Genomic DNA, 11,963 nt, shown 5'->3' with positions numbered 1-11,963 from the left:
GAGAAGGAGAAGGAGAAGGAGAAGGAGAAGAAGAAGAAGAAGAAGAAGAAGAAGAAGAAGAAGAAGAAGAAGAAGAAGAAGAAGAAGAAGAAAAAGAAGAAGAAGAAGAAGAAAAGAAGAAAAGTGTGGCATTTGAGGCTCAACACTATCCACCAAGTATATATATGTATATGTCTGTCTAAATGTATGTGCATACTTATGTGTGTAGGTATATGAGTATGTATGTAAGTAAGTATGAACACTTGTGGAATTGTTAAGACAGGTGTTCTAGCCCAGTCAAAGTGTGTGTGTCTCTCTGTGTATACTTGAATTCTCCCTTTCTTCCTCTTCTTTGCTCTCAGACTTACAAACAGCTGTTGAACTCCAAGTTCCCCACCAGGCCAGCAAGGCGCCCTTGAGTCAGAGAGAAACTAAGCCTTTTTTTTCTAATTCTGCTGCTGCTGCTGCTATCAGTTGGAGTCAAGTTACTAGAAGCCATTGACTTTTGGCCTTAGAACAGCAGAATTAAAGGAAAAGAAAAATTACCAAAAGTAAGCAGTTATTGGCCACACAATAGCAGAGTTAAGGACAGAAGAAATCACCAAAAGGAAGCTTTTGGCAACAGAATAGCAATGAGTTAAAGACAGAAGAACAGGCACTTGGGAGGCAGAGGCAGGTGAATTTCTGAGTTAGAGGCCAGCCTGGTCTACAAAGTGAGTTCCAGGACAGCCAGGGCTACACAGAGAAACCCTGTCTCGAAAAACCAAAAACCAAACAAAACAAAAACAAACACAAACAAAAACTAATTTTGGTCTCTCAAGACAGGGTTTTCCTGTGTAGCCCTGGAACCTACTCTGTAGACCAGGTTGGCCTTGAATTCAATCTGCCTGTCTCTGTTTTCCAGGTGCTGGGATTAAAGAAATATGTGCCACCATTGTCCAGTGTTCTTCTATTTTCACTAAGATCTGTAGGTGGCAGGTGGACAAAGCTTGTCATTAACTTTAAGAGGAATAAGATGGGGGGCTGGAGAGATGGCTCAGTGGTAAAGAGCACTTACTGTTCTTCCAAAGGTCCTGAGTTCAAATCCCAGCAACCACATGGTGGTTCCCAACCATCTGTAATGAGATCTGATGCTCTCTTCTGGGAGTATCTGAAGACAGCTACAGTGTAGTTACATACAATAAGTAAATAAATCTTGGGAATAAAAACAAGGGAATAAAATAAGTAAATAAGTAAAATAAGTAAATAAATCTTGGGAATAAAAAAAGAGGAATAAGATGGTTCAGGTTACCTTTGCAACAGAAGGTCTCATATCATTTTGGAGAGATTTAGGAAATCCTAATATAGGGATGCTGCCTCTGAACAGGCACTGTGTACTTTCATGGCCTTCTCTGTGGTAGTGAAGGAGGCTTCCCTCTATCCTATGAATTGTCTATAGACTCTGTGAATACTCACACCTGGATTTCAAGGTTTTGAGGTAAAGTTTAATTGCCACTTTCTCTGTAGCGCAGTGGTCCCCAACCTTCCTAATGCTGTGACCCTTTAATAGTCTCTTGTGTTGTGGTCCCCAACCTTCCTAATGCTGTGACCCTTTAATAGTCTCTTGTGTTGTGGTGACCTCCCAACCATAAGATTATTTTCATTGCTACTCCGTAAGTGTAACTGTGCTACTGTTATGAATCATAATGTAAACACCTGTGCTTTCCAATTGTCTCAGGTGAGCCCGGTGAAGGGTCATTTGACACCACCCCACCAAAAGGATCAACAGGCTAAGAACCACTGCTGTAGAGCATCTAACATCAGACAGTCTTTAAAAGTTGAGTAGCTGGGCATAGTGGTGCATGTCTTTAACTCAGTACTCTGGAAGCAGAGGCAGGTAGATAGATCTCTATGAGTTTGAGGCCAGGCTGGTCTACATAGAATCCCAGGACAGCTAGGACTGCATTGAAGGACCCTGTCTCAAAAACAAAACAAAACAAAGCAAACAAGAAACCCAAAAAACAAAACAAAACAAAGCCAAAGTTGAAGAGGTAGGGTAAAATTGTAACTCCAATACATCTCTCTCTTTTGGCCTCTGTGGGGACTGCATGTACATGATACAGAGATACACGCATGAGGAACACCCATGAACATAAATAAAAATTAAAAAAAAAAAACCCTTAAGTTGAGGAGATACTGGAAGGGGATTGTTTCGTATGCAAATTTGTCCACTTTTGAGTCTTTTTATAGTTCTATGAAGTACCTTTCCTGAGAGAGTTGCTTCCATCAGGTTCTAGAAGATGTTCTTTCACAGTAAGTTGTCTACTACTGTGTTTAAAGGATTTTTTGTTTTGTTTTGTTTTTTTGAGACAGGGTTTCTCTGTGTAGCCCTGGCTGTCCTGGAACTCATTTTGTAGACCAGGCTGGCCTGGAACTCAGAAATCCGCCTGCCTCTGCCTCCCAAATGCTGGGATTAAAGGCGTGCGCCACCACCACCTGGCTTAAAGGATTTTTATTGCTCAACTTTAGGAAGCTTTTTTTTTTTTTTTTTTTTTTTTTTGGTTTTTTGAGACAGGGTTTCTCTGTATAGCCCTGGCTGTCCTGGAACTCACTTTGTAGACCAGGCTGGCCTCGAACTCAGAAATCCGCCTGCCTCTGCCTCCCGAGTGCTGGGATTAAAGGCGTGCGCCACCACGCCCGGCTCTTTAGGAAGCTTTTAAAGAAGTCCTTTATCCATCTGTGATCCATCCTGTACTTCCTGCACTTCTGAGGAGTTTGTCTTCAAGCATTTTGATGAAATGAGGAGAATCTGGGACAAGGGCCAGAAGCGTATGTAGCTGTGTAATACTCTCTACAAGAGCTTGTGGTTGGGCTGGAGAGATGGCTCAGTGGTTAAGAGCACCAACTGCTCTTCCAGAGGTCCTGAGTTCAATTCCCAGCAACTACATGGTGCCTCCCAACCATCTGTAGTGGGATCTGATGTACTCTTCTGGTGTGTCTGAAGAGAGTGTACTCACACACACTTAAAAAAAGAGCTTGGGGTTTCACTATAAGCCTCTCCATCTTGCCTGACATATTATTGCCTTGGCTCCTTATGGATCTGCCCCACTGATTTTCCAGCAGTGAAGCACTTAGGAGCTGTACTGCCTTAAAGGTTGGGAGATTATAAGTATATTTCACCGTGGAATTTTTAGCCAACAACATCAAAATTTGTCTCTGGGACAGTTTAAAAATCATACTTTCTACAAATCTCTAGGAAAAGCAATCATTACCAAGGTGACTGAGCACCAAGTATTATGCTCTACAGTATGACCAAATCCTCTTGCAAGAGAAAAAAGTCAAACCAGATGTGAGGTTGCACATCTGTAAATCTAACACTCGGGAGGCAAATGCAGGAGGATAAGAAATCCAAGGTTATCCTAGGCTACACTGAGAATTGACAGAGAGCCTGGGCAATAGGAAATCCTGAATTAAAAAAAAAAAAATGCAAGTTGCATCATGGGAGTTCAGTTACAAGATGAGAGCCTCTCGCTAGCTCAGCAGGTGGTGGCCAAATAGAAGTCAGTGGCTCTCTGATTTGGCATAGTTTATTACAATTAGTACACATACACAATCTTGTAAACTCCATAAGGTAAATGGTTTAACCTCCACTATAACCAGCAGACCCTATGCTATGAGCTCTCAGCACCCTACTTTAACATCGATAGAATTCACAGACAATGACAGTCACACAAATAGGATTATAATACAATTTGCAAGGAAAGGATTTTTGTTGGTTTTTGGTCCATGTTTTCTTTTAATAAACAAGACACATACTTTCTCCTCTTTGGCAAAAAGAGGTTAACTCCCCAGTTCATTCACAAAGTAAAACTCAGGGAAAAACAACACAAAACATTAGGTACAGCGAGACCTGGGCTCCTCTATGAGTATAAGCACATATGCAGGGAAAAAGAAAACTGCTTTTTACATCACCAAGACACTTACTAGCTCTCCACTAGAAAAGCTCTGCGTCTGCGCATGCGCGAAGCCATATGAACCCGCATTTGTTTTCCAGGGACAGTGGAAGTCACCCACATGCATTATCTCTGGAGAAAGTTGTAAGAAGTAGGGCTTCTGGGCTCAGCTGTATTTTTAATCTAAGGTTTAGAAATATTTGATATTCCTGCCTCAAGCTACAAGCCCTGTGGCCTCCTTCATTACAAGGTGCGGATGAACAGTGTGGCTAGCCTTGAATCTCAGCACCCTGGAAAGGCAGATTTGCTTAGGAACACTGTGCAGTAGGCCAGGCCCTTTCCTTAGAGAATGTGGTCCCTCAGGATGCAGCTGGGACCCACGCAGGCCCCAGGACACTAGGCTGCCCTACCTCTCAAGGAAAGTCTAAGAAAGCAGGCTGCAGCTGCTAAAGTCGGATGGTTGCTTGCATAAATGGGCCACCATTGCTAGCAATCACCCACCCTGGAGTGCTTTGCACGTTTCAAGTAATTTAATTTCTTCCAGGAGACAGAACAGTAAAAATGCTTTTACTTTATCAAAAAGGAAACGAGCCACAACAACCAATGAGGTTTTTAAACAGACCTGCTGCTTACAGCGTCAGATAATCAAATACACTGAGAAACACAGGCTACCGCTATGCAAATCCCGTGTTTTCTCCTTAAGCCCTGTGTAGAAAACAAACACCGCAAACTTCGTAATGTTAATTCGTGTTAAATATAACTGTACAAATTGCACATTTTACAGCACAGCATCACAGTTAAGACAAATGAGAAAAGTCCCCTTGTTCTAGCACAACAGAAACCAACTGGCTCTGCTGGAAGGGTTGGAACAAAACCAGCTGCACAGTTCTGTAAACAGTAAATGAGGTCGTCTCTAGGATCCTGAAGAGTCACACATGCACGCTTGCACATTTCTTCCAGTGACTCGCAGCGGTGCGCGCTCAGTACCACAGCAGGTTTCTTTCACATTGGGTTCACAAAAGAGCAGTCATGGCCATCTGGTTGAGGGGCGCAAGACCGTTTCTGGGTGCTGAATAACCATCATCTCCCCCGGAAGTCATCTGTGACTGAGAGGCTGGGTCTCTGCTGTCCAAGAAGCTGCTGGCAGCAGGCTTGTCGTAGCCACCACCCACGGGCTTGGGGCTTGCTGGCCTCTGATAGCTTTCAATCTGGGTGGCTCCTGTAGCAGGAGGAAAGCCTCCAGAGGAATGGGAGTGTTTGTGAGTGGGCCTGGGCCCAGGGACTCGGTAGCCGCTCTGTGTGGAGAAGGTGTGAGCTCGCAGCAGGTGCCGCTCCACGATAGGTGTGGCATACTCAGGTTCTGAGTGCGTCAAAGGCAGTGCGTACTCATGGCGGCCCGGGCGGTGAGGACAGTCATAGTGGCCGCTGGCCTCAGTGTTCACTCTGACCTCCTCAGTGTCTGTGTCCATGGGCCGGAAGGTAGAGCCCTTTCTCGCGACTGTGCCTGTGCCAATCATGAGAGGCTGCTGATAATCTGAAACCAAATGAACATCATATTAGTGCACCAGCTGAGAACCGGGCAGGCGGTCGCTGCAGCGTATGCTTTCCCTTCCACTCCATCTCCATTGGTGACTAAAGCATCTCAGGTTCCATGAGACATATGAAATGCAAGTCAGATGCTGCAGTTGGGTCTTAAAACCCCCATAATATCAGGAAGCCACCAAGGGCCATAAGACCTCGGAGACTGGATTGATTCGGTCGAGAGAAAATGTTTTGTAGGGAAGGGGCATTTACTCGCAGATGGTCTTGTTATGCAACCCCAACTAGACTTGAACTTGTGGTCTTCCTGCCTCTAAGCCTTTGGTGTCCAGGGCTGACCACAGACATGCAACTCCATGCCCAGTTTAGGGGTGACTTTTACTTGGTACTAGGTGTTGGCTATTAGGCCTGGCTAGGAGTGACTTCCAAAATTTGGAGGTGGAGAAAAATCCAAAGAGGGTGTGATGACCACCTCTGTATCAACTTGACTACATCTAGAATTAATAAAACACAAATGGCTGGACACATGTGCAAGGAATTTTTTTTCTTAATTACATTAAATCATTTGAAGTGTTAAGACGGATTTCTAATCTAGTTCTACGCCTTTAGTTGGCAGTCTATATAAAGGATATGGAAGAAGGAGGCTTGCTCTCTCTTTGCCTGTTTGCCCCTGCCAGCAAATCCATGCCTTCGCTGGCTGTAGAGTCTGCTTCTTTAGAATTCTGGGCAATACTGAAAGCCAGCTGAGACATCTACCCTCAAGGACTGAACAATTACTGGATTCTTGGACTTTCCATTGGTAGATAGACATTGTTGACTATCTTCATTCTAATAAATTATTTTCCTACACACACACACACACACAGAGAGAGAGAGAGAGAGAGAGAGAGAGAGAGAGAGATTGAGAGAGAGAGGGAGCTTATTCTATAAATTCTGTTACTCTACAGAACCCTGACTGATGCAGAGGAGAAAGAACTATGAAGACAGTTTGATGTGGCAAGAGAATTAGGGGATATGGATAGTTAAACGGATATGAGAGGTAAGCAATAGGTAGTGATGGGCATTCAGATAACGCAATCATTGCTAAGACTGAAACAATTCAAGTCTTTTTTTGCAATGAGGTAGTCAGATTACAACAGGAAACAAAGCAGAGGGGCACCAAGTGACTTCCCTCAAATCACACAGCTGCCAGGCAGTGGAGTCGGGACTGGAAGCCGTGTTTCTAGCATGAGCTGTGTTAGCCATCTGTTAGATCATGGGGAGTGTGGAAATCTCACTCACAACCTACATACATGCTGTCTAAGGTTGCTCTGGGGGCAAGCCGAAGAAGACTGACAGTCAGGAAATAAAGCTGGAAGAGAGACATACTGATGCTTTTTCAAAGATCCTGAACCATTCTGACCCTGACTCTAACTCCCTCCCCTCAAAGGTCGGGTATGTATTCATTCATCACTCAATTAGTCTTTCTTGTCCCTCATTCCCAGAACTTTAATAAAAACCTGAGTAGCAAACATGAATTAAGAGCTTCCTCCCAGCACTCGGGAGGCAGGGGCAGGCTGATCTCTGTGAGTTCGAGGCCAGCCTGGAGTTCTAGGATAGCCAGCGCTACACAGAGAAAACCCTGTCTGGAAAAAAACCAACCAAACAAAACAACAACAATAAAAAGTTTGCAGAGACTAGCAGTGCTGTGGGGCCCTCATTATTTAAGTCATTATATGCCCTGAAGGTGTGCTCAACTCAGATGAAGGGACCATTGACTAATATCTTTGTGTTAGCATGAAACTCTTCCGAGAGTACTGGGATGGGGGGCAGGGGGAATAGGGGAGCACACTTCTGCTATAATAAAGTATCTTACTTAGCCTCACTGCTGTCCCGATTCATGTCTCCCACAAGCAGAACCTCCTTAGAGCACTGCTGTCCCTGGATTATGTATGACACTCACCTGCCATATCACTAGTGATGAGATCCAACTTTTGTGTCATCTCTTTTTCATTGTCATAGCTGATGGTAAATTCCGTCGACTGATGCCTGGCAAAGGGATATTTAATCTGCTTCCAACAGCCTGAAATCAAGAGAATATGAAAGCAGGCATCAGGCATGTAATTCACATACCCATGTGTTCTTCTTTGGTATGTAAGAAGTCAGTCTCTTGCAGGATGCTGACAAACCCACAGCCACAGCTCTTTGGTTGTGTGCAGAGCACAGCATGATAGTAAGGCCCTTCAATACACACATTACCCATCGCTTTATTTTTTTGAAATAGGGTCTCTTTATATACCCCCGGCTGCCCTGGAACTCATTATGCAGGCTAGGCGAGCCTTGAACTCAAGGAAATTTTCCTGCTTCTGCTTCTTGAGTGCAAGGATTAAAGGTTACACCACCATGACTGACTCCCACTGATGAACAGGTGGCTCGGGGGTTAAGAGCATAGGCTGCTCTTCCAGGACTCCGTTTTGAATTCTAGCACACACACGGCAGGTCACAACCATCTGTAACTCCAGTTCCAAAGAATTCAACACCCTCTTCCTGACCATGTGGACACCAGGCAGGGACATAGTTCACAGACATACATTCAGGCAGACAAAACAACCACACACATAATTAAATTTCAAAAAGGTGGATGTAGCTGAATGTGGGAAATGTTAAAAAAAATGAACCTGCCAACTCTCTGTGAAGAGAGAGAAGAAGAAGGACAGAGAAGGAGGTAGAAGGAAGATGGAGCAGAAGCATGTGGCTTGGAGAATCTGCAAGTAATATGGGATCTCATAGATGGGAAATAGTGGTAGATCTGCCCAATGTAGGCGGGTAGCTTGTATTCATATCAATTGGGTTGTGATTTCTTTGACTGGGTTTTTTTGGGTTGGAGATTTACCACAACAGTAGCTTCCAAGCCCTGGAATCATCTGGGCACATTTCCTGTAGGCTCAGCCTTTCCTCAGCATCTTCAGGCCACTGTATTTTCTGGGAAACTGAGGAATGGACCAGGTAGAGTCCATGTGTTTGTTTTGGAGAATTTTTAAGACTCAGGTCAGTAGTATTCACCTGCAGTCCCAGGGGATCAAACCCTCCCTAGCCCTGACTGTATTATTTTGATTCTGAGACTAGAACCCAGGCCAAGCATATGCTCAGCTCACAGACAGGGCTGACGTCACTCCTTGATGACAGTGTAGTAATCTAAGTTTCAGTACACATACACAAATGAACAGCACAAAATTTAAACAGGATGGGGCTCATGCTAAATACAGGTGTGGTGGCATGAAAACTCTGAAGCAGAATATAAACTAGATACGATAAATTTCTTCCTTGTAGCTTTGCTAATTCAAAGGGAAAGAAAATGATCTCTTTTTCAAACCAGAGAGTAGTCTCCTCTTACCTACAGCTTATGTTCCAAAAACAAAAGGGACTGTGGCCCAACAATATTAAATAGGAAAATTCCAGAAGCAATTCCTGTTTTAACTGCATGCTGTCCTCGCACAAGAACCATATGAACCATCCTCCTGTCTGCCACCCTCCTGGAAGGTTAGCGTTCCCAACAACTAGACAGAATCTAGACTCAGCTGGAAAAATGGGCATGTGATGGTGGGGATTATCTTGACTGTATTAACTAAGGTGGATTTGCATACCCAGCCAACATGGTAGCATCCTTTTCCTGCCTGGGAGCCTGACCTGGAGAAGGGGAACTGGGCAGCAGTCTGCATTCATCCCCCTGCGTCTTCCCATTGAGGATGCAGTGTGACCAGCTTGCTTCAAGCTCCTGCCATCTTTACTATCCACCACCAAGGACTGGACCTTGCACTCTGAGTATAAACAGTCCCTCTTCCTTAAGTTGCTTTCTTTCAGATTAGTTTATCACAGCAAGAGGAAAAGAAACTGAAACACTCCCCTTTAGTCACTTTATGATGCGCCCAAAGCAAAACAGTGGCCATGTGGCCATTCTACTCAATACAGTTGTCCGGTTTTGCTATTACTTAGCTTTTCTTTTTTTTTTTTTAAATCCTTCACCATGTCTAATATATAAATGACATTTTTTTTTTCAGGGCTAGGCATGTAAAGACTTTATGTACATAGTTTAGTTCTAGTTACAGTCTTGAGCAGTCCTTAGTGTCTTGGGTCATCACTCACAGATAAAGGGTACAGAACCCAGGATCTTGTAGGTATTAGACAAGTGTTCTACCACTAAGCTAGGCAGCACCCGTCCTACAAAGGTACTGCATTGACAGACCTTGGATGTACTGGCTGGTTGTGTGTCAACTTGACACAGCTGGAGTTATCACAGAGAAAGGAGCTTCAGTTGAGGAAATGCCTCCATGAGATCCAACTGCAAGGCATTTTCTCATTTAGTGATCAAGGGGGAAAGGCCCTTTGTGGGTGGGACCATCTCTGGGCTGGTAATCTTGGTTCTATAAGAGAGCAGGCTGAGCAAGCCAGTAAAGAACATCCTTCCATGGCCTCTGCATCAGCTCCTGCTTCCTGACCTGCTTGAGTTCCAGTCTTGACTTCCTTGGTGATGAACAGCAGTATGGAAGTGTTAAGCTGAATAAACCCTTTCCTCCCCAACTGCTTCTTGATCATGATGTTTGTGCAGGAATAGAAACCCTGACTAAGACATTGGACTTTCCCCTGAAGACAGAATAAAACCATAAATGGAGTTTTTAACCAACCTGTTTTCTGAGCGTCAGCTGACACATATGGATTTCCTTTCTTTTTCCTCCTGTCAAGACAATACAAAGCTCTACTGAATATTCATCAGCCAATTTGTCTGCCTGTGACCTCATATAATACGAAGATCAGAAGTACTTACCTCATAGGAGGTTCTAAAAACGGAATTTGCTAGACACCGTCATACGCTTAAAAAGCTCTGTGTGTGTGCCTATGTGTGTGTATGATCATATGTAAACATATCTTTTTTTTATAATCTTCTTTTAAGATTTATTTATTATTATATCTAAGTACACTGTAGCTGTCTTCAGATGCACCAGAAAATGGCGTCAAATCTCATTACAGATGGTTGTGAGCCACCATGTGGTTGCTGGGATTTGAACTCAGGACCTTTGGAAGAGCAGTCGGTGCTCTTAACCACTGAGCCATCTCTCCAGCCCATGTAAATATATCTTATAAGTATGGTCACATATGTTCATTGAGAGAATGTATACTAATTTTATTTTGTATATTAGAAAGCAATGCATTATTGCTTGATTTTTCTCAATAGCTCAGAAAACCAATAAAATCCTTAAGTAATTTGTATGGATAATTTTTATATTCCATTTTTTATAAAGTATGTTATAGGTGCCTTTAAAAGCAATTAACATTATCAGTTATGTTGAAAGTATAAAATGACTTGACATTCTAGTCATACTAATGTATATATTTGTAAGTTCTAAAAGCTTTTTAAATTGTAAAAAGAGAACCTAAGAATATTTCTTATTTTTTTGTTTAAATCCAATTTCTATCATTTGTCATAATAATAAAAATAGCATATAGAGTAATGAAAAAGATTAAGCACCTATCATAGTGAATGTCTTTGTTCCAAGAGAAAACAGCCACATCAGACATTGCTAAGCCATGGTGGGAGTCGAACCCAGGTGCTAGATCTTCTTTCTAATACAGTCTCTACTGGGTGGGGGAAAAGGGAGATTTCACAGGGAACATGTCAGCTCCCACATGTTGGTCCAGCAGTGCTCATGTGGAAGCCAGAGAATGTAGTGCTGCATAATTCTTATGTTACCATCTGGACCAAAATTGCTTGTAAATATCAACATTTCATCTCTAAAGAAGGCGTGCTGCTTCTTTAACACATATGTACCAGAGGAGTAAACCTTTGAGGTTTATGAATGTTAGTTATGATTATTCCACTTGGTGGAAAAGCACCCCTGGGTTCGTCTATAAGCATGTGCCTAGATAGGAAGATCCATCCAAGTCGAGAATGGTACCATTTCCTGGGATGGGGTTTCGGAGAAAATAAAATGGGAATGTGTTAAATGGCAGCATTCCTCTCTTCTTGATTCCTGCAGATCCTGACATCCTACAGATGTGATGTGAGCAGCTACATCACACTCTTGCTACTGTCCTCCCTAACCGTGATGGGCAGATTGGGCAGACTGTGTGTCTTCAAACTGTGAGCCCAAACAAACCCTTCTTCCCTTCCTTAAGAAAAGCTTTTGTCAGAGTAATGAGAAAAGACAACTAATAAACTGCTTATGTATATAATTAGAGAAAAATTGAAAAAGTTTAAATTCACATACTTTCTACAGATTGCAAAGATCCCCATTCCAGTCAGAAGAAGGGCAATGAAGATCACTGATGGAATAGCCACAGTTGTAATATTCATTCCTAGAGGAGAAAGCCACCGTTACAACACAATATCACATAACTCACAAACATACACAAAACTCAGCTTCAGAGCTGAGTTTAGTGGTGTACAGTATTAGGCCCAGCACTTGGGAGGCAGAGACAAGAGGATCTATGTGAATTCTAGGTCAGCCAAAGATACAGGGATACACACAGTGAGATGCT

The 11,963-nt window shown here is 43.1% G+C and overlaps 1 protein-coding gene across 1 annotated transcript in view; it reads right to left on the bottom strand.

Annotated features, from left to right (window-relative positions):
• Positions 1-3,527: 3,527 nt before the first annotated feature.
• Positions 3,528-11,963, bottom strand: part of Dcbld1 (discoidin, CUB and LCCL domain containing 1) — an 87,307-nt gene continuing 78,871 nt past the window's right edge. The window contains exons 8-11 of the mRNA XM_021174605.1: positions 11,693-11,780; positions 10,112-10,161; positions 7,393-7,512; positions 3,528-5,445 (exon numbers count right to left, since the gene is read on the bottom strand). Coding sequence (XP_021030264.1) covers positions 4,925-5,445; positions 7,393-7,512; positions 10,112-10,161; positions 11,693-11,780 — 779 coding nt within the window. The 3' untranslated portion in view covers positions 3,528-4,924. The remainder of the gene's footprint in view (positions 5,446-7,392; positions 7,513-10,111; positions 10,162-11,692; positions 11,781-11,963) is intronic.

The sequence above is a fragment of the Mus caroli genome, chromosome 10, assembly GCF_900094665.2.
Source record: "Mus caroli chromosome 10, CAROLI_EIJ_v1.1, whole genome shotgun sequence".
Classification (NCBI taxonomy): domain Eukaryota; kingdom Metazoa; phylum Chordata; class Mammalia; order Rodentia; family Muridae; genus Mus; species Mus caroli.
Note: the sequence above shows the minus strand (reverse complement) of the source record. Positions and strands in the feature narration are given on the sequence as shown.